Source organism: Aspergillus aculeatinus (genome assembly GCF_003184765.1).
Source record: "Aspergillus aculeatinus CBS 121060 unplaced genomic scaffold BO66scaffold_4, whole genome shotgun sequence".
Classification (NCBI taxonomy): domain Eukaryota; kingdom Fungi; phylum Ascomycota; class Eurotiomycetes; order Eurotiales; family Aspergillaceae; genus Aspergillus; species Aspergillus aculeatinus.
In genome coordinates, this window is record NW_020291473.1 from 883,662 (window position 1) to 904,386 (window position 20,725).

General features: G+C 51.1%; 6 protein-coding genes across 6 annotated transcripts; 2 read left to right on the forward strand and 4 right to left on the reverse strand.

Moving 5' to 3' along the window:
- Window positions 1-59: 59 nt before the first annotated feature.
- Window positions 60-4,540, reverse strand: BO66DRAFT_425907 (SH3 domain protein). The gene is made up of 3 exons (XM_025650258.1): window positions 2,300-4,540; window positions 2,152-2,247; window positions 60-2,095 (listed from the first exon to the last, which is right to left on the reverse strand). Exons 1-3 carry the CDS (start codon window positions 4,101-4,103, stop codon window positions 306-308), a joined length of 3,690 nt encoding a protein of 1,229 aa, XP_025508220.1. The 5' UTR covers window positions 4,104-4,540; the 3' UTR covers window positions 60-305.
- Window positions 4,541-5,307: 767 nt separating this feature from the next.
- Window positions 5,308-6,297, forward strand: BO66DRAFT_312999 (Rtr1/RPAP2 family protein phosphatase; the record flags this gene model as incomplete). The annotated part of the gene is made up of 1 exon (XM_025643372.1): window positions 5,308-6,297. One exon carries the CDS (start codon window positions 5,308-5,310, stop codon window positions 6,295-6,297), a length of 990 nt encoding a protein of 329 aa, XP_025508221.1.
- Window positions 6,298-6,739: 442 nt separating this feature from the next.
- BO66DRAFT_408292 (40S ribosomal protein eS17) lies at window positions 6,740-7,372 on the reverse strand (the record flags this gene model as incomplete). Its single annotated transcript, XM_025649108.1, has 4 exons — window positions 6,740-6,814; window positions 6,882-7,079; window positions 7,162-7,287; window positions 7,352-7,372. The coding sequence occupies 4 exons, from the start codon at window positions 7,370-7,372 to the stop codon at window positions 6,740-6,742; spliced, it is 420 nt and encodes a 139-aa protein (XP_025508222.1).
- Window positions 7,373-7,735: 363 nt separating this feature from the next.
- BO66DRAFT_365905 (mitochondrial 37S ribosomal protein bS1m) lies at window positions 7,736-9,411 on the reverse strand. Its single transcript, XM_025645233.1, has one exon. It carries the CDS (start codon window positions 9,369-9,371, stop codon window positions 7,950-7,952), a length of 1,422 nt encoding a protein of 473 aa, XP_025508223.1. The 5' UTR covers window positions 9,372-9,411; the 3' UTR covers window positions 7,736-7,949.
- Window positions 9,412-10,013: 602 nt separating this feature from the next.
- Window positions 10,014-11,844, reverse strand: BO66DRAFT_388459 (SDR family oxidoreductase). The gene is made up of 5 exons (XM_025646562.1): window positions 11,539-11,844; window positions 11,430-11,481; window positions 11,221-11,353; window positions 10,874-11,164; window positions 10,014-10,802 (listed from the first exon to the last, which is right to left on the reverse strand). Exons 1-5 carry the CDS (start codon window positions 11,558-11,560, stop codon window positions 10,296-10,298), a joined length of 1,005 nt encoding a protein of 334 aa, XP_025508224.1. The 5' UTR covers window positions 11,561-11,844; the 3' UTR covers window positions 10,014-10,295.
- A 965-nt stretch (window positions 11,845-12,809) lies between these two features.
- On the forward strand, window positions 12,810-20,623 carry tor (putative TOR pathway phosphatidylinositol 3-kinase TorA). The gene is made up of 4 exons (XM_025646563.1): window positions 12,810-13,008; window positions 13,070-14,021; window positions 14,084-19,799; window positions 19,861-20,623. Exons 1-4 carry the CDS (start codon window positions 12,882-12,884, stop codon window positions 20,248-20,250), a joined length of 7,185 nt encoding a protein of 2,394 aa, XP_025508225.1. The 5' UTR covers window positions 12,810-12,881; the 3' UTR covers window positions 20,251-20,623.
- The last annotated feature ends 102 nt before the right edge of the window (window positions 20,624-20,725 follow it).

Sequence of the window (20,725 nt, forward strand, 5' to 3'; positions counted from 1 at the left end):
CATACATCGTACAGTGTTGTGACACACAAGAATTTAGACTAACACTAGGAGGAAAAGATCATCAAAGATTCAGCAGTTGTTGATGTAATGGAGTATGCCGACAGCAAAACTAAAACAACTGTCATCGCAGTGCATTGGCAGTTACACTGAACGACATTCAATGGATAGATAGGTACAACAAGAAAGGTAGGTAATATATGGAAGCAGATCATAGAACAACACCACGCCTATGCTCAGACCTCCTGGCAAGCTTGTGCGCAGTACACATACCAGCAGATCTCTCCATTAGTCTTCAACGCGTTTCCTTATTTATCCCAGCCAACATAACTCCGAGGCATCACACGCCATACCTTACATTCTCCACTCCGCAAGTCATTCAGCTTGAAGCTCTCCATTTTGACCTTCTTGCTTTCTCTGCCCTGCTCCCAGGCGCGGATCTTCTTCTTCGTGCCGTCCCAGTCAACGACAATGCCCACGTGATCGGGCTTGCCAACCTCGGAGCTGTACTTTTGATGCATGGTGCCACGATGGCCCTGGAACCGTGCGTTCCGGAAAGTCACAACATCTCCTGCGCGGATCTCATCATTTTGCTGAACCGAAGCATTGGCTAGGTTAGAGTAGACAAGAGCACCGTAGGCGCGCGTGCCAACAGGAAGCAGGACATCAGACAGAGGACTGAGTAGATGCTGCACCAGGCCATGTGGGGTACCATCCGCGACAGTAGTGTTCTGGATTCCATTGACTGCATTCGCAATGCGCGTGCCAATCTGGTTGTGGGCAGTCTCGAGTTGATCTTGACGCGGCTGATGAGGAGGCGCCTCGTGACGCTGTTCGAGGGCCGCATCACTGGGATTGCGAGCATCGAAGTTCACAGTGATCACAGTTTGGGAGTAGTCGATGAATAAGATATAAACATCCTTGGTCACAGTAGACTTACCGCCCCGCTTGGAGGAATTTGACTCCTCGAATTCGAGAAGAACATCCTTGCGATTCTGGAAAACAGGGGGCGGGGTATTGGGTTGCGTCCACCAAAGAGTATTCTCTGCCAAGTCAACGTCCGTGGCAATAAAGCCTAAATCGATAGATGGACGGGAAACATCCATAGATCTCCGAACACTGGGCTGAGCTCTTGGAATGTCCAGCGATGCACGGTTGCTACGAGGTGTAGGCGGAGGTAGACTAGGGGGCGGGGGAGCCATTGAGGCGCGCTTTTCGCGAGGCGGCGAAATGGACGTCTCGCCATAAGGCTGAACAGGTGAAGCTTCATAGAGATCATCGGACTCATCTTCAGCGGACCGAGGAGGCATAGGTGGAGCTTCCACCGGGCCGCTGGGAACTGGTGGCGGTGGTGGTGCTCTCGAAACAGGCACGCCATGCTGGGGGGCAGTATAACGGTAAGGATCATACTCATCATCATCACCGCCATATGAAGGCTCTCTTTGCGGTGGAGGAGGTGGAGGTCCTCTAGGCGACTGTATAGAGTCTCTGCCGGAACTCTTTGGAGGCTGGATCGGCGGGGGAGGGGGCACTGCGCGTGGGGCAGATAGTGGAGGGGGAGGCGGAAGACGAGTCTGGGGCGGGCTTCCAGGAGATCGAAGCGAGTGTTCGTCGGTCATGACACCTTCGTCGAGGCTAGAATCGCGGCCGTGTGACTTCAGAGCATCCTTGAACTTAGCACCAGATGCGATGTCCGTGTCGTAGTCGCCATCATATTCAGTTATTTCGCCTTCGGTACCCTCGCCAGCTTGGCGGGGCTGCGAAGCCATGCTTGTCCGACTGTCGGTTGTAGACCTTCGCCGCATATTGACTGGAGGAGGGGGAGGGATGGGTCTGCTCTGAGATGGGACTGGGGGATTGACTGGTACTGGGGGAGGAGGGCGGCTCATTCTCTTGTCTGCAGGGAGTGTAGGTGACAAGGGAGATGTTGTATCGTAGGTCGATGCTCGGCGAGAGTCGAGATGGTCGGGGAGCGGAGGTGCTGGTTGCTCTGCTGCTGCAGTGGCCGGCGTAGCGTTCGGATGCAGGGACAATTCGTCATCAGATTCGTCTCCTGGATCGGCAGGTGCAGCGCCCTTGGGTGGGGGCAGAGATTGAGCTAGTTTCTCCAAATTAGGACAAATTAACACCTAGCACTAGTTTGAGCAAACTTACATCCTGGAATCGGCGGAGGGGACAAAGGCTGTTCATGAGGAACTGGAGGTGGTACCGGGCGCGTATTGAGTGGGGGAGGGGGAGGAACTGCGCGCTCTGCGAATGGTTTCAGCAATAGCCCAGGGATATTAAAAAGCATCTTCCGTACCTTGTGGTGTAAATGGTCTATCGGCAGACATGCGCCGTTGAGGAGGTTCTTCATGGACAACTTCCTCTACATCAGGAACCTCGTGTGCAGCATGCTGCTCAGTTATCGGACTTGCGGGAGACTCGTCCTGTTCTTCCTGTTCTTCCTCTTTCTGGACATTAGGATAAACAGGAGGCTTTCCTGCATTCATTCCAGGCAAGGCCATGATAGGGACGGGAGGGGCTGCGGCGGGACGGGAGCTCTCATCATCAATGGCTCTCTCCGCCTCCACAGTCGCAGGCGCCTTAGGTTTGCGAGCCGCACCAGGGATAGGCATCCCACCAGGGGGTCCGAAGAAACCCATCATACCCATACCACCACTCATCTTTGCCATTCTCTCTCGGAGTTCCATCTTCCGCTTGACCTCAGGGTCAATTTCCTCCTCTTCGTCCTCGTCCTCGTCTGCCTGGACTGGTTCCTCGGCTTCTTCGTTATCCTCATCTGACTGCGGTTCATCTGTACGTTCTGCCTTTGCATGCGCATCCTGAGCCTGTGCTTGACGTCTAGCCTCTGCACGGGCCCGCTCGTCGGAGTCTTCCTTGCTCGTGGAAGTTTCTTCCGCATCCTCCGTGTCGGCAGCAGCAGAATCATCCGCATCATTGGTGTCACTGGCGAGCTCCTGCGCAGGTGGGGGTGGCATTGCATGCTGCGGCACAGCTGGTCCCACTGCTTCATGGGCAGGTTCTCGTGCCGCATCGTTTGCTTCGGCTCCTTCGGCTGAAAGATCTTGTGTAGGAAGAGTGTCTTCGTGGGATTCGAGACGCTTCTTCGGAGGCCGCTTCGCCTTTTCCTTCTTTTGCGCAGCTTCGGCATGACGTTGAGCCTGTTCCATCTGTTGTTTCTGGAGAAGCGCGATACGTTCCTTGAGACTTGTTGGCTTGGGCTGATCCTCCGCGCCTTCTTCAGGACCATCACTTGACAGGGGACGGGCCTCAGACACAGGAGGCTCTCGCGTAGGAAGTTCTCTCGTGACTCGTTCTTGAACATCAGGATCTTCTTCTCTGCGATATACCTTCTGCGGGGGAGGCTCTCTAGGTGGAGGTACATAGGCGTTCTTACTAGGTGGCGGTGCAACAAACGGTTTCCGGATAAACGTGTTGGGGCTCTGAGAGAGGCCGCCTGGCTTGAAAGGCGCAACTGGCGGCGCAGCAGGCTTGTTGAACGCTGCAATACGATCCTTGAAAGACGACCCGGTAGGCTTCTCGGCGACAGCGGGAGGCGGAGGCTTGGATACAGGTTTAGGGACGGGTTCACCAGCATCCCTCGTCGAAGGTTGGGGAATGGGAGCTGCTACCGGCTTAAACGGAGGGACCTCACTTGCCGGCGATGCCAGAGCTGGAGGGGGAGAGCTAGGTGGCTGAGGTACGGCCGCCGGTGTCTTTTCAACCTCGGGCTCAGGCTCAGGCTCGGGCTCAGATTCAAGCTCGGGCTCTGGTTCGGGCTCGGGATGGTAGGAACTCTCTGGAGCAGGGATTGCAGGTGCAGCAGCGGGCTCCGGGGGTGGCGGAACCGGCTCTGCTTCCTTTCTGGGTCTGCTGGGACGAGTCGGTCGCGGGGGTGCAGGGGGCTCATATCTTTCGACGAAATTCTTGGGGAAAATGCCCTCTACTTTGCGCCCGGAGTCGTCCGCATACTCACCAAAGTACCACTCTGCATCTTCCTCAGCTGTGACGGTTATGATCTGTCCGATAGCGAATTTAAGGTCGTCATCGTGGTCCGAAGAATACTCGAAGACCGCTCTGACCGTGAATGGCGGACTGGACATTTGGCAAGTTGGTGGTTCCCGTCACGGAGGTGAAATGGATGACTTGGGATCGGAGGAATGGATTGAATCGAAGTGACAGGTGGGATATCTGCAGGCAGAAGCACTAAATTATGTACGGCTTTATGCAGCAAAACATATGCGAGATGTGCTTCACTGCGAGGTGGTCTGCTTTGAGGACAAGGAAAATAACAATAAGAATATGTCAGCCTGGTGGACTGACGTACGTCAGAGCATGGCGGATGGAGGGGGTGGGATCGGACACGCTCGCTCACACACCGCCAGAAGGACAGCTGGTGGGATCCAAGCTAGTGAGAAACTTACTGCAGTCAGGAGGACACACTGTCCACGAGATGATAGATTATTCACAAAAGGGAAGGTAGGAAGAGAGGGACTATAGAGGGAGGAATTGAGAATTAGGCCTAGGCGGAAGGTAGGGAATGATGAGCGGGGGGGGGTTCGGGGGGAGGGGGGGAGGAGAGGGAGAGGAAGAGGAAGGAATGAACAGCGAGGATGTAAGGAAATGTAAGGCAAGTACAGTTAGTTACGAGAAGTAGACTAAACTGTAGTTACAAAGTCGTTAGACTCGTTACAGAAAGACCCTCCTTAGTCCTCTTTCACTTCTCTGAAGTTCTCTCACTCTCACTCTCACTCTCTCTTGCTCGCCCGCTCTCACAAGCAGCTCCACCACGGGGGCGATCGGCGGCTAATAAGATTGAGCAGAGGCTGAACCGGTCATCCACCAATTCCATTGCCAATCTTCCAATCAAACAATCAACACATTTCACAAGTTGGGAACCTCACAAGCAGACGGGCACCTAAATTGGGTGACTACCAGGTGCACATGCTGTCATTCTTCTCCTGATCTCCTGATTACAGTCGCAATTGGCCGCCAATAGGTGATTCTGTAGCAGTTAGCAGGTCATAAGTATGAGTACGGAGCACTAACAAACCTCATCGTCATCCATGTGGGTGTTGTTACCAGAGTGCGCTTAGCTTCCCTTTCAATCCGGGGTTTTTGCCTCCTGCCCACCCGACCAAAATTGAACCTTGTTCATCTCTCACTCCGACCCTTTTCAGGCTGCCGATACGTCTTGCCTTCCCTTTCCATCCGACTCACTACCTACGCCTCATATCTAGTCTCACTTCTGTTTTATTCCTTCCCGTTTTTTCTTCCTCCGGTTGTATATATAATCTCCTCGTAATTATGTCCTCGGGTCGACAAGTACTCAAAACCTCACTCCCATCCGCTCACGCAGCTTCCGCTTCGTTAACCCGCTCAACCCCTGCTACCGCGCGTCAATCGCCACCCAAAGCGGGCATGTCACGACAAGAGCAAGGACCATTATCAGCCAGACCCGGCACTGATCCCCGTCATATGGCGATTGCGCTGCACCATGCGCGCCAGATCCAAGCTCAAAAGGACGCAGAGGCTCTCATTCTCGATCGCATTCTCGACCTCGTCCAGTTCCCCACCTCACCGTCCGCAGATCCTAGCTCCCCGTCCCCCGACGATGCTCGGGCCTTCAAGTCTGCATTGACACCCTTCCAACCCGCCGATTACGACAATCTCATCCTGGAAAGAAACATCGAAGGACTATGCGGGTATACTCTTTGTCCCCATGAGCATCGCAAGGAGGACTCCCGAGGCGCCTTCCGCATCACGTGGGGCGCGAAGGGCAGCGGCCCAGGCGGGCGCGGGCGCGAGATGAACATCGTCCCGAAGGAAAAGCTGGAGATGTGGTGCTCCGATGCGTGCGCAGAAAGGGCGATGTTCATCCGAGTGCAGCTCGCCGAGCAACCGGTGTGGGAACGAAGAGCGGACGATGCCCACGGCGCCCATATCCTACTGCTCGAAGAGGAACGGGCCAGAACACAGCAGCAAGGAAAGGGCAAGATGCGGAGCGCGCCCAGCGTCAACGAGGTTACTGGTCAGCTAGGTGACTTGCATGTGCACGAGGGAGCAAGCTCTAGCGCCGTGTTCGATCACATGGCCAAGCTGTCGGTTCGTGATGACGCACGTTCGCAGGAGCTTGCCCTTGAGCGTGGCGATGCTCACCCAGCACTGTACACGGGTCGCGTGGACGTCAATGTGCAGGAGAACAGTCGCGCTGCTGGCCCGGTGATGGCACCGCAGATGCGCCCGGGAGACGAGAAAGGAGGCTCTATCGAAGGATATGTGCCTCGCGATCATTGACTCGGCGAGGGCAGAAATGGCAGTAATGATTGAATGGAGCCATTGGCATTACGAGGGGCGTTGTATTCCAGGAATGATACCCAGATACTATAGCAATCTACAAGATCTAAAACGATATAGCAACTCTGAAGATCGGCAATAAGCATCGATCATAGAGGGCCACAAGACGTGGCTGTCTGATAGGCGATGAAATGTGGAATTCCTACGCAGCAAGCGGCCGTAGAGACCAGCTGGTGAACGGGAAGCGAATTGGCAATCAAGCGTCATCCCCGTCTGGAGAATCGGCGACACCTTGTTTGACGAAAGTCATGTTCATTCCTCATGAGTCTGTTTCTAGACTACAATGGTAGCTGGAAGCCTGCCAGAACAAGCATGAAAACGCCATGGATCGACCCAAGACAATCGTAAAACTTTTTCATTTTCCGCTCGAGGGCGCACAGATTTACCGGTAGCGACGGGGGCGCTCCTGGACCTGCTGCTGGGTGACGTTGACGACGTTGACCTTGAGGTTGTCGAACTAGAAACGCGAGACATATTAGCTTCCTTCGATTTCCCTCTTCTTTAAATCTTGGGAGAAAACTTACACCCAGGCTCTTGAGGAGATCCTTGGTGTCGGCGTCAACATCGAGCTGGCCGGACTCGGTCTGGGAGACATCCAGAGCGGAGACCTCAGGAACGTACTGATCCTTGCGCTCACGCTCCTCCTCCTGAAGCTTGAAGGAGATACCGCGGACAGGGCCACGCTGGATACGCTTCATAAGGTGGGTGGTGTAACCAGCAATCTAAATTCGAATCAAAAATCAGTGATCCACTCTTGATTTCTAGCGTCTTTCGGCGCGCGCGCGCGCGCAGAATTCTACTAACCTTGTTGCGGAGACGCTTGGAGGCAATGATGGCGATCTCATCGCAAATGCGCTTGTTGGTCTCGAAGTCGAGCGTCAACTTGGGGTAGTAACGCTCGATGATGACCTTAGCGGAACGCTTGACTGTCTATACGGCGAAATCGTCAGAGTCGTGGCGGCAAACACGCGATTTCCGTGGTGTCTCTGCTCACCTTGGTACGGACGCGACCCATTTTGGCGGTTTGTTGCTGGCTGGATGGATGTTCGAAAATCCGACTACGATTCCTTATGTCTCCCGCTCCTCAAAGACACCCGTCCTCGCTTAGCCGTGTGCGGATCACGTGCCGGCAATCGCCCTGAGAGTCAGCCCTAACTATCTGCACGTGATATCTGCTTTCAACCAATGCCTACCTGCATTTATAGCTGACTAACTAGTTAAGTGTTGACTCCGTTACTACTACCACCTGTATTAACTGTACGTAAGAAAATACCTAGTACCTGTATATCATGAGCACCGACTTATACCAAACCTTCTCATTGGTAGCTAACGCAGCGATTACGGATAAATTGGGGACCAGGCGGGCGTTCTAGAGCTTGAGAAAGGTTTGAATCTGCTACCATTTGATATGTATGGACCGCAATGTGCTTATACAACAGCAAAAGAGAAAAAGAACAGGAGTAGCTCTACATTGACCAAAAAACAAAACCACATAATCGTACAGACCGTACAGCTTTCTCACTAGCTGCAGAAATAAGCTGCACCATCAAGATAGAAATAAGATCACGAAATCGGATACGTCTCGCTCATACTTAGGTCAAGCTCTTCATGAGATCCCGTGCGAGACTCTCCGGATTATCCGCTGGCGAGCCCAGGTCTTCCGACGCCGAAAATGTGCCAGGCAGGGGGCGAGCTCTATCCAACCTCGGCACCTGCCGCTGGCCACTTTGGGAGATGACACGGGACACATGTTTTGGTTTCGGCTTCTGGTACTCTGTGATGCCGTAAGGTGCTCTAGTATTAACAGTAGCGCGATAACTAGCCAAATCGATGCGACCGTGTGAATTGACGGAAGCCCGAACAGGGTTGACCCAGTACTTGGCACCACCAGGGATGGCGGCGTCAAACTGATCAATGCCAGCTGGCCCCTCATGCTCATTAAAGGCCATGGCGTTGATATCTTCCACAACGATACCAGCAACACCGCCGACCGCTTTTCCTCCCTTGTTCTTGAACCTGCCCTTGGGGCGCAAGACACGTGCCTCAACAGGACGTTGATAAGTCTGAGGTCCGAATCTGGGATGGTTGTAAAGCAAGGCGTGAGATCTGGTGTAGGACAGTCCTGCGGAGGGATGCGTCTTCGGAGGTCCGGACGCAACATACTCATCGGAAGACAGTTTGGGGGCAGGGGGGTGGAGATACGTCTGTCTAGCCATTTGTGAAATCATGTCGGAAGGTATCGCAGGAGGTGGTGGGAGATCCAGAATTTGAAAGATCGCTGCACCTAAAGAGATTGGATCCGTACGCAGCGACTTGACATAGGCCTGAAATTCTTCCTCCACAAATTCGAAGGGTGTATCGATTTCCTCAAAATTCCCGCTGTCCTGTGCCTGCTTTCTTCGCTCGGTGGTTCGCTTTGCGATGAAAAACTCGCGTAACTTCTCCATAATCTTCGGCTTGTTCCTGCGCACAGTCTTCAAGTAGGCCTGGAACTCCGCCTCTGTCTGACTGGCGAGGTATGGTCCAGAATGCCGGAACTTTTTGGCGGCGGGGTCGTCCAGGCCCGCGCTTGTTTCGGTGTTGTCCAAACGGGTTTCGAAAGGACTCGAGTGCCGAGGAGGTTGGCTGCTGGAGTAGCTGATTTTCTCAGGGAGGGACATCGGCAAATGGAGTTCTTGAAACTTCTCCAAGGTCACCGTATGATCCGCCGCTGATTCGAAATCCGTAGTATGTTCGAAGGTGTCGAGGGCATTGAGTCGAACCACAGGCCGTGAGGATCTAGCAGACGTTGTCTTTGCCGGCAAGGGTCTCTTCAAACCCCAGTCACCCTTCAGAAGAGAAGATGCTGGTGTGACAATGGCCGCTCGGATAGGGTGAGGAAGGGTTGCGGAATCGGACTCAGTGACCGTTCTCGAAGTTGGCTGTTCTTGAGGCGGAGTCAAAGCCTGCGGAAGTGCAAACAGGCGAGAATTCCGCAGCAAGTTTGCTGTCGGGGATAGCCTGACTCGCACCATGGCGCCGGACTTGAAGTTGGGGAGTTGTGCGGGTGGTCACTGTCCGGAGGAAGCTGGAGAAAAGTTGATTAATCCTCTACAGCCGCGCCAAGCCGTGGGTTACGGCAGCCCACAACAACACATCATGCACCTGATCACCGCTCACTTAGTAAAGTCTGTTGACTGTGATATCAAGCCACAAAATGAAAAACCCTTTGGTTCATGTGAGCCAGGCGAACACGATCGTGCGGTACCACCTACGGCACCAGGGCCTGTCTGAATATTTCACTCGATTATTATGTTGGCGGTACTCTGAATATCGCTATAGAAAACACTGTACCTAGACCGACATCACATCTGATTCTGATTTGCAAAGATTGTATGTGGTAGAAAGTTAACAGCAGGTCTCTCTTTGAAGTTGGTGCTTGGAGATGAGGTACAAGTATTTTTTGAATCTGTGAGGTGCTTCAGCTTGTGGAATGTTCGCTACACCGAAAGTGTAAAACCCATTTTAAGGAACTATTTTTGACTGGGTGATGTTAAGTTATCACGGACATTCAGCTATCTTCAAAGATTCAGGCCTCTCAGAAGATCTACATCTCAGACATCTGCACATACTAATCTGATGCAATGCGAAGGTCTCGGCGTCTGTAAGCTAGGGCAGGACAATGAGTTGCATTTTCTCGACGCAAACAGTGAAGGGCTGCTATAGAGCCAAGTGAGCTATATCAAAGGTATATTATAACAGTTTCTTCAGGCAGAAAGTTATGAGACTATCACAATCACGGTTTCTGCATTTGAAGTAGGCTTCAGTCATGATTTCCAATGCAGAGCGCTTCAGATCCTTTCTTGAAGTGAAGTACTCAGGTTATAAGGTCTTCAATATGTAGTTAACACTGACTTGCTCTTTCAAATGGATGGTACGTAGCGCATCATCATATATGATCACGCAGAAACGCTGAGAATTGACTTGACAGTGTCAACAACTGTTTCCCTCAGTTGCCGATACTGAATACCTAGAATCTCAATTGACTTCTTGTTGTCGTAGCCATACACATCATCAGGCAAGTCGCTAGGCGCATTCGTTGAGGGTAGCTTGTCTGCGATCTCAGGAAACGACTCTCGTATCACTTCCACAAGCTCTTTGTTGGTAAAGTAGCCAGAAGTGGTGAAAAACCTTTGCCCACCGGCTTCAGGAACCTCGATAGCCCTAACATGGGCTAATGCAACGTCATGGACATCGACCCACAAGAACGTACCCGTAGGAGGAAGGCCATCTTTGAATTTCCCTTGGACCAGGTTTGCAAGTCTTTGGTTAGAAGTATTGATGGCGTCCAGAGAATTCAGGTAGGGAACAACAGGACCGAAAACCAGAGGCGGGTTGATGGTTGCAATGTCGAAGTTCGGCTTTTCCTTCTCGACGAATTCCCAAGCGGCCTTTTCAGCAAATGTCTGTACGCAAAACGGTCAGTAAGACAGCTGCCGTGGATTAGGATTTTACATGACAGACGGGTGCATCTCACCTTGCTTGCTCTGTATGTTTGAGCAGGATCCATAGCCTCCTCCCACGTTACAGGGTTCCAATTCTCCTCACTGTACACCTTCGCATGTGCTTTAGGATTGACGATTGCGGCGAAGGATGATGTAACCACCACCCGCTTAATAGATGGAGCATGGGCTTTGATTGCTTTCAATATGCCAGTAGTACCCTTTACGGCTGGCTCCAAGAAATCCTTCACAGGGTCCGAGATGTTAAAGTGAAATGGCGATGCGGTGTGCAGAACATAGTCGAACGGCGGATCGGATTTGACAGCCTAAATTTAAGAATGCTTTAGCCGTGGTACAAGTAGAGAAACAAGATCGACCATACTTCGTCAAATGCGCCATCTGCCGCAACATCCTGAACAATAGTATAGGAGAGCTTCTCCTTTGGTGTGTTTGGATGCGCATTAAGGATTTTCTGGCCTTTTTCATCGGACCGCACCGTAACGACTGTATCAAATCTGCAGTTTTGGGGCCTCGGTCAGCATTGAGAAAACTGAATAGGCCCCAGCCCCAACTTATATCCTTTGCACTCACCCACGCTCTAAGAGATTGTCGACGATGTGAGCAGCAATGAAGCCACTACCTCCTGAGACAGATCGTCAGTCTTCTCCACGGCAAGCACTATCAGCCGGGTCTTTCTTACCAGTAAGAAGGACTTTAGGCATATTGAGTAGTGTTGGTTGTTGAAAATTGAAAATGAGTAGAGTTTGGAGGTATTTTCGATTTATTTGGAATATCTCGAGGGGTAGTTTCCTCGCCCTTTTAATACCTGGGGGTGCACTTCTACCCCTCAAATGACGAACTATACTCCCCCCACCTATGATCCACTGTTGGTCATATCATACGAACTCGATAGGCGCCCACTCTGATTACAAATACTGGAAGCAGATCGCGAGTAGAGGAGATAGGAGATGGCCATCTAGCTCCGCGACATTACTGGGGTTCGTTGTGGCTGTCGGCTGTTGTCCACCGAGTCGGCTCCCAAGCGCCTGTAGGCGGATTTAGAGGAGGCAGAATTGCTGACATTGCATTATCGGATAAGCACCCTAGACCGGATTTACGATAACAGCGTTTCTTAGTTCCTGATCGTGGTCACTACTACACCTGGGAAGATAGATCAGGCAAGTGACCCCGTCTACTTATGGCAACTATGGAGTAAAAACAGGACTTCTGCTGATAATATTGCCACTGAACCCTCATCTCAGAACTCAGTCATAAAATTATTTGGTCATACATCTTTTCAACTACAGATGTAGCCGCCGCCCTCAGTAAGCTTCGTCTAGTCTACTCTGTCCCGCATGCTGAAAGAACAACTATCTTAATGTCATACTTCTGAAAAGGGCCCAGTTGCCCGCCTCAAAAAAAGTCTACATGGATGATGCTTGAGTCTCACTGCAACCATGACCACAACAACAAGAATTCTATTATAGATCGAACAGATGTTTCAGTGGCATGCACAAAGTGCATATTTCATCCCCGTAGCCGAGCGCGTTATAATGCTTATTTTGCCACTAGACGCAGCCGATTAACCGAACAATTGAGGCCTGTAAAAATCACCTAGCCGAAGGCATATTCAATTGCGAGGGTGGAGATTGGGCATGGTTTATGATAGGGGTCGCCATGATCACAATGAAAAATATAAGGCCTGGAGCAAGCTTGGCCAGTAACATGGCTGTTGAAACTTAAGTCCTAGTAATGAATGAAATGTATGAAGAGTCGGGGTGAATTCAGTTCTTTTCACATAGAAATTACAGCATCCCACTTCAGCGGGCGAGTCACTGCACACCCGCATCTCAACCAGGCAGGGTACACTTTCATGCCTCAGGCTATCAATGGTCCGTGCACGGGTTTCCGGAGGCCGTCGACCTCACCTCCCGCATCGCTCAAGGCCGCCCATATCGGCTCTCCACCCCATGTCCAACTCGTGTCATCGTGCATGCCCTAGAGGTTGACTTCAAATGTCCACCCTGGGGTGTGGTACGCAATATGGCGCAAGCAGGTCCTATCACGGACGTCACTCAACGACTCTTCATCGAGTTGAAGTCTAAGAACGAGGAAACGCGGGTGCGAGCTGCTTATGAGCTTTACGACAACGTCGTTGCCATCTCACGAGGTAACACTTTCGGCATCGGTCGCACAAGAAATAAGGCTAATACTTCGCTCTTTGGTAATAGACTGGCCTCCAGAGAAGTTTCTCGAGTTCTTTAACGCAGTTAGCCAGCGCATCGCACAGCTCGTGGTTACCGGCAATGACGCACACGACAAGATTGGTGGACTATTAGCTCTCGATCGCCTAATAGATTTCGATGGTGTGGACGCAGCTCAGAAGACAACTCGGTTTGCAAGCTATCTTCGGAATGCCCTACGAAGCAATGATACTGCGGTCTTGGTGTACGCAGCCCGGGCACTTGGCCGTCTGGCCAAGCCCGGTGGAGCTCTTACGGCAGAATTGGTCGAGAGTGAAATACAATCTGCTCTAGAGGCTCTTCAGTCTGAGCGGCAGGAAAGCAGGCGGTTTGCTGCGGTACTTGTTATCCGGGAGCTTGCCAAAGGCTCGCCGACACTGCTCTATGGCTTTGTCTCCCAGATATTCGAGCTCATTTGGGTCGCTCTTCGCGATCCCAAAGTGCTCATCCGAGAAACTGCTGCCGAGGCCGTCAGCGAATGCTTCGAAATCATTGCTGCCAGAGATATGCAAGTTCGGCAACTATGGTTCGCACGAATCTACGAAGAGGCGCTGCTGGGTCTCAAATCCAGCAACGTGGATTGGATTCATGGATCGCTTCTGGTGCTAAAAGAGTTGCTTCTCAAAGGAGCCATGTTTATGAACGAACATTACCGGAATGCATGCGAGATTGTCCTTCGTCTCAAGGACCACCGTGATCCCAAGATACGCACCCAAGTCGTTTTGACCATTCCGATCCTCGCCTCTTATGCTCCACTCGACTTCACAGAAACCTATCTACATAGATTCATGATCTATCTTCAAGCGCAACTCAAAAGAGATAAGGAAAGGAACTCTGCATTTATTGCAATTGGAAAGATTGCCAATGCGGTCGGTGTTGCTATCGCACAATACCTCGATGGTATCATTGTTTACATCCGAGAAGGCCTTGCTATGAAAGCGTAAGATGCATTTCCTGCCCCTGCGCAATATCCTAAACACCAGAAAAGCTAACCCACCTAAGCCGCAATCGAGCTGCCGTAAATGAAGCGCCGATGTTCGAATGTATCAGCATGTTGTCGCTGGCCGTGGGACAGGCACTCAGCAAATACATGGAAGCACTGCTCGACCCTATCTTTGCATGCGGGTTGAGCGAGTCTCTTACCCAAGCTCTGGTCGATATGGCCCATTACATCCCTCCCATAAAGCCGATAATTCAAGAGAAACTCTTGGATATGCTGAGCCTGATTCTCTATGGTACCCCTTTCCGGCCGTTGGGTTGTCCTGAGAGCAGATTGCCACCCATGCCTTCCTTTGCCCGGGATTTCGGACCTCAGGAACTTCATTCTGACACCGAAATTGCACTTGCACTTCACACGCTGGGGAGCTTCGACTTCTCGGGACATATTCTCAACGAATTTGTTCGTGATGTAGCCATCAATTATGTCGAGAATGACAATCCTGAGATTCGCAAGGCATCCGCACTCACTTGCTGTCAATTGTTTGTCCATGACCCCATCATCAATCAAACGAGTAGTCATTCGATACAAGTTGTCAGTGAAGTTATTGACAAACTTCTCACAGTCGGCGTGGGAGATCCTGACCCAGAGATCCGGCGGACAGTCTTATGGTCTTTGGACCGAAAGTTTGACCGTCATCTTGCCAGACCGGAGAATATCCGTTGCCTCTTTCTAGCAGTCAATGATGAAGTGTTCCCCGTCAGAGAGGCTGCTATCTGCATCATCGGTCGCCTGTCCAGCGTTAACCCGGCTTATGTCTTTCCACCACTCCGAAAGCTGCTCGTTAATCTTTTGACAAGTCTCGGATTCGCAAGCACTGCTCGTCAGAAGGAAGAGAGCGCCCAGCTGATCAGTCTCTTTGTTTCGAATGCTACGAAACTCATCAGATCTTACGTAGATCCGATGATCACTACATTGCTGCCGAAAGCCACTGATGCGAATCCGGGCGTCGCTTCAACCACTCTCAAGGCTGTTGGAGAGCTCGCAAGTGTTGGCGGTAGCGAAATGAAAACGTACCTGCCGCAACTTATGCCAATCATTCTCGACGCATTGCAGGATCTGTCGTCTCATGCGAAGCGAGAGGCAGCCTTGCGAACTCTCGGACAATTAGCTAGTAACTCCGGATATGTCATAGACCCGTACCTCGAGTACTCTCACCTCCTTGCTGTCCTGATCAACATCATCAAAACGGAACAGACTGGATCTCTCCGCAAGGAAACCATCAAAGTCCTAGGAATATTGGGGGCCTTGGACCCCTACAAGTATCAACAAATCAGCGAAACTGCGCCAGATATCCATCACATCAATGAGGTGCAAACCGTCTCGGATGTCGCTCTCATTATGCAGGGCCTGACACCCTCCAACGACGAATATTATCCGACAGTGGTCATCAACACACTAATGCAGAACATCTTGCGTGAGAACTCCCTTGCTCAGTATCATTCTGCAGTCATCGATGCAATCGTCACGATTTTCAAGACATTGGGCCTCAAGTGCGTGCCCTTCCTTGGACAGATCATCCCGGGCTTCATTTCCGTCATCAGAGGATCTCCCCCAAGCCGCCTCGAGTCTTACTTCAATCAGCTGGCAGTCTTGGTGAACATTGTACGGCAACACATACGGGCTTTCCTTCCAGAGATAATCGAAGTCGTTCGTGACTTCTGGGATGCCTCATATCAAGTTCAAGCCACAATCCTTTCCTTGGTTGAGGCAATAGCAAAATCTCTGGAAGGAGAGTTCAAGAAGTATCTTGCAGGCCTTATCCCACCCATGCTTGACACATTCGAAAAGGACACTACACCGCGCCGACAACCTTCTGAGAAGATCCTACATACCTTCCTGATATTTGGTCCTAGCGGCGAGGAGTACATGCATCTTATTGTGCCATCTATTGTGCGCCTGTTTGACCGGACACAAAATCCGATAAGTATTCGAAAGTCTGCTATCGACACTTTAACGAAGCTATCACGCCAAGTCAATGTTTCGGACTTTGCATCCCTGATGGTTCACTCTTTGTCACGCGTGGTTGCTGGCAATGACCGCACCTTGCGCCAGGCTGCCATGGATTGTATCTGTGCACTTATCCTCCAGCTCGGCCAAGACTTCAACCATTACATACATCTTTTGAACAAAGTCTTGAAGGCACATCAGGTTAGTCATAGCAACTACCACATGTTGGTGACCAAGTTACAGAAGGGAGATCCTCTTCCGCAGGATCTCAACAACCCTGATGAAAACTATGCAACACTTGCAGATGACGCCAATTATGCAGAGATTGGACAGAAGAAAATGCTTGTCAACCAGCAACATCTTAAGAGTGCCTGGGATGCTTCTCAAAAATCCACTCGAGAGGATTGGCAGGAATGGATCAGACGTTTCAGCGTGGAACTGCTGAAAGAGTCTCCCTCTCCAGCTCTACGTGCGTGTGCCAGCTTAGCTGGCATCTATCAGCCACTAGCAAGGGACCTGTTCAATGCTGCCTTCGTCTCATGCTGGACGGAGCTGTATGATCAGTATCAAGAGGAACTAGTCCGGTCAATCGAGAAAGCGCTTACTTCGCCGAACATCCCTCCAGAAATCCTTCAGGTTCTGCTTAACTTGGCAGAATTTATGGAGCATGATGACAAAGCCCTCCCGATTGACATCCGCACCTTGGGCAAGTATGCCGCTAAATGTCACGCTTTCGCCAAAGCCCTCCACTATAAAGAGCTGGAATTCGAACAAGATCAGAACTCTGGAGCAGTTGAGGCTTTGATCACCATTAACAACCAGCTTCAACAGTCCGACGCCGCTATCGGAATCCTGCGCAAGGCACAGGCGTACCGAGATGTCGAACTTAAAGAGACGTGGTTTGAGAAGCTTCAGCGCTGGGAAGAAGCCCTCGCTGCTTACAAGCGGCGTGAAAGGATTGACCCTGATTCTTTTGGAGTTACCATGGGTAAAATGCGCTGTCTTCACGCTCTTGGTGAGTGGAAGGTACTTTCAGACCTCGCTCAGGAGAAGTGGAATCAAGCATCTCTTGAACACCGAAGAGCAATAGCACCTTTAGCCGCTGCTGCTGCCTGGGGACGTGGACAGTGGGAACTGATGGACTCTTACCTGGGCGTTATGAAAGAGCAATCCCCGGATCGCTCTTTCTTTGGCGCAATTCTGGCTATCCACCGAAATCAATTTGATGAAGCTACGATGTACATTGAGAAAGCGCGCAATGGCCTGGATACCGAGCTTTCCGCTTTGTTAGGCGAGTCGTACAACCGTGCTTATAATGTTGTTGTGCGCGTCCAGATGCTTGCTGAGCTGGAGGAAATCATCACCTACAAACAGAACATTGGTGATCCTGAAAAGCAGGAATCCATGCGTCAAACCTGGAACAAGCGACTTCTTGGATGTCAACAAAATGTGGAGGTATGGCAACGCATGCTCAAGGTTCGAGCACTTGTTACGTCGCCTCGTGAAAACCTTGAAATGTGGATCAAATTCGCCAATCTATGCCGAAAATCTAATCGTATGGGCCTTGCTGAGCGATCTCTTGCATCTCTCGAAACTACTGTGTCCGACAGCAATGGTACGCGGGTCATTGCTCCCCCAGAAGTTACTTATGCCCGTCTCAAGTTCAATTGGGCTACTGGCCGCCAACGTGAAGCGTTACAAATGCTTAAAGAGTTTACTTCAGGCCTTACAGAAGATTTTACTCGGTACAACACCCTCATACTATCACAATCCGATCACGGCGGAGTCAATGGTGTCAATGGAGTGAACGGGGTGAATGGGGTGAATGGTGTCACTGATGCGAATCATCCTGATGTTCAAGGGCTACGGGAACGCATTGGCGATGTGGCCAAATTCAGGAAGCTTCTGGCTAAGAGTTATCTCCGACAAGGCGAGTGGCAGACTGCCATGCAAAGAGGTGATTGGCGGCCCGAGCATGTTCGTGAGGTGCTCAACGCTTATGCCGCTGCTACAAACTACAATCGCGATTCATACAAAGCATGGCACTCTTGGGCATTGGCAAACTTTGAAGTTGTCACGACGATTGCAAGCCAAGCCAGCAGAGATGGCACGACCATGGCGATGGTGCCGAGCCACATTGTAACGGAACATGTGATACCCGCACTCCGGGGCTTCCTCAGGTCCATCGCATTGTCGTCAACATCTTCCCTTCAGGACACTCTCCGACTCCTGACTCTGTGGTTCGCCCATGGTGGTGATACAGAGGTGAACAGCGTCGTCGTTGAAGGCTTTACGGCGGTCAATATCGACACCTGGCTTGCAGTTACCCCCCAGCTTATCGCCCGAATCAATCAGCCCAACATTAGAGTACGGAGTGCAGTTCATCGACTGCTATCCGAGGTTGGCAAAACACATCCTCAAGCATTGGTTTACCCATTGACGGTTGCGATGAAATCGAATGTTACGAAGCGTTCGCAATCTGCAAGCAGTATTATGGACAACATGCGACAGCACAGCGCAAAGCTGGTCGAACAAGCCGACTTGGTTAGTCATGAGCTCATCCGAGTCGCGGTTCTGTGGCACGAATTGTGGCATGAAGGCCTGGAGGAGGCATCTCGGCTCTACTTCGGTGATCACAATGTTGAAGGGATGTTCGCAACCCTTGCACCTTTACATGACATGCTTGACAAAGGGGCAGAAACATTGCGTGAAGTATCTTTTGCGCAGGCTTTCGGCCGAGATCTTGCTGAGGCGAAGCATTACTGTATGCTTTTCCGTGAGACTGAGGAGATTGGCGATTTGAACCAGGCATGGGATCTCTACTACACTGTGTTCCGCAAGATCAGCCGGCAGCTTCCTCAGTTGTCGATCCTCGATCTCAAGTATGTTTCCCCCAAACTCAAGGACTGTGTGGACCTCGACCTTGCCGTTCCTGGAACCTACCAAAGCGGTCGACCCATCATCCGAATTGTCAGCTTCGACCCCATATTGCATGTTCTGCAGACCAAGAAGAGACCGCGTAGAATGACCCTCAAAGGCAGCGACGGCAACTCCTATATGTACGCGCTCAAGGGACACGAAGATATCCGACAAGACGAGAGAGTCATGCAACTATTCGGCCTTGTTAACACCCTTCTGGATAATGATGGGGAGAGCTTCAAGCGTCATCTATCTGTGCAACGATTCCCTGCCATTCCCCTGTCACAGAGCTCCGGTCTACTAGGATGGGTCTCCAACAGCGACACATTGCACGCATTGATCAAGGAATACCGAGAGAGCCGTCGGATCTTACTCAACATTGAACATCGTATCATGCTTCAGATGGCACCGGACTACGATAATCTCACGCTCATGCAGAAAGTGGAAGTATTCGGGTACGCCATGGACAACACTACCGGGAAAGATCTTTATCGTGTCCTTTGGCTCAAAAGCAAGAGCTCCGAGGCGTGGCTTGAGCGGCGGACGAACTACACTCGATCTCTTGGTGTCATGTCTATGGTCGGCTACATACTTGGCTTGGGCGATCGCCACCCGTCTAACCTCCTTCTCGATCGAGTTACTGGCAGAGTGGTTCACATTGACTTTGGTGATTGCTTCGAGGTGGCCATGCACCGAGAGAAATACCCAGAAAGGGTGCCTTTCCGCCTTACTCGCATGTTGACATTCGCCATGGAAGTTAGCAACATCGAAGGCAGTTATCGTATCACATGTGAAGCGGTTATGCGTGTTCTCAGAGAGAACAAGGACTCCCTTATGGCTGTGCTCGAAGCGGTGAGTCTCCTATTTTTGGGTGGAATCTGACAAGGATATTTACTAATTGTCTTAATAACAGTTCATTCATGATCCTTTGATCAATTGGCGTCTTGGAGTCCGCGAATCGCCAGATCGGATGCCCTTCTCCGCAGAGCGTCGCCAGTCTGTCGTTTCCAATATCAATCTTGAGCATGGCGTGCAGCCAAGCAACTTCTCGCGCCACCGCCGCCCATCAATCCTTGAAGGCGGTATTCTAGATGCACAGGAAGGAATCCCCAACGAAGCACGAGAAGCACAGAATGCACGCGCGCTTCAGGTACTTGCGCGGGTCAAAGAGAAGTTGACCGGTAGAGATTTTAGGCCCAACGAGGAGCTCAACGTCAGCGATCAAGTTGACAAGCTTCTTGCTCAGGCTACCAGCGTGGAGAATATCTGCCAGCATTGGATTGGTTGGTGCAGTTTCTGGTGATTATGTTGTCCTGTCCATTATGGATTTCTGGTTCTCGAGGAGGCGCAACTTGTGATGATGGATTTTTTGCATGGCATGGCTACAATTTCCCTTCTTCCTTACTTATTCTCCACCTTCTCGACTATCTTTTTTTTTGTCTTCGTCTTTCTGTGTGTAGTATTATCACTTATTTGCTCTTGCGTCTTTCTTCTCTTTCCCTGCCTCTGTCCCTTTGAGGAAGTAGGCATTGTCAGGAGCTGCCGTTCATGACATTATTCTTTTGCATGTCTCAATTCGATAATTGCATGTTGCTCAAGGCGGGATGATATACGGGATAGACGGTTAATGGTGAATTTTTTTGCAATGAATCGTGCCAATTCTAATAGAGAATTCCATCCATCGCATAACGGGATCAGCACGTGTTTTGATGACTAGCCGAGGTCACGGGCGGACACAGGATTGAAGGAATCTCCTTGGATTCCTTCCTTCCATCTTC

Coding starts and splice junctions, on each gene's coding strand:
- BO66DRAFT_425907 (XM_025650258.1), bottom strand. CDS start 4,103: ATGTCCAGTCCGCCATTCACGGTCAGAGCGGTCTTCGAGTATTCTTCG. Junction 2,248..2,299: donor TAGACCATTTACACCACAAG/GTACGGAAGATG, acceptor AACCATTCGCAG/AGCGCGCAGTTCCTCCCCCT. Junction 2,096..2,151: donor CCCTCCGCCGATTCCAGGAT/GTAAGTTTGCTC, acceptor TGGAGAAACTAG/CTCAATCTCTGCCCCCACCC.
- BO66DRAFT_365905 (XM_025645233.1), bottom strand. CDS start 9,371: ATGGTGCGAGTCAGGCTATCCCCGACAGCAAACTTGCTGCGGAATTCT.
- BO66DRAFT_388459 (XM_025646562.1), bottom strand. CDS start 11,560: ATGCCTAAAGTCCTTCTTACTG. Junction 11,482..11,538: donor GCCTAAAGTCCTTCTTACTG/GTAAGAAAGACC, acceptor GATCTGTCTCAG/GAGGTAGTGGCTTCATTGCT. Junction 11,165..11,220: donor CAGATGGCGCATTTGACGAA/GTATGGTCGATC, acceptor TCTTAAATTTAG/GCTGTCAAATCCGATCCGCC.
- tor (XM_025646563.1), top strand. CDS start 12,882: ATGGCGCAAGCAGGTCCTATCACGGACGTCACTCAACGACTCTTCATC. Junction 13,009..13,069: donor CGTCGTTGCCATCTCACGAG/GTAACACTTTCG, acceptor CTTTGGTAATAG/ACTGGCCTCCAGAGAAGTTT. Junction 19,800..19,860: donor TTATGGCTGTGCTCGAAGCG/GTGAGTCTCCTA, acceptor TCTTAATAACAG/TTCATTCATGATCCTTTGAT.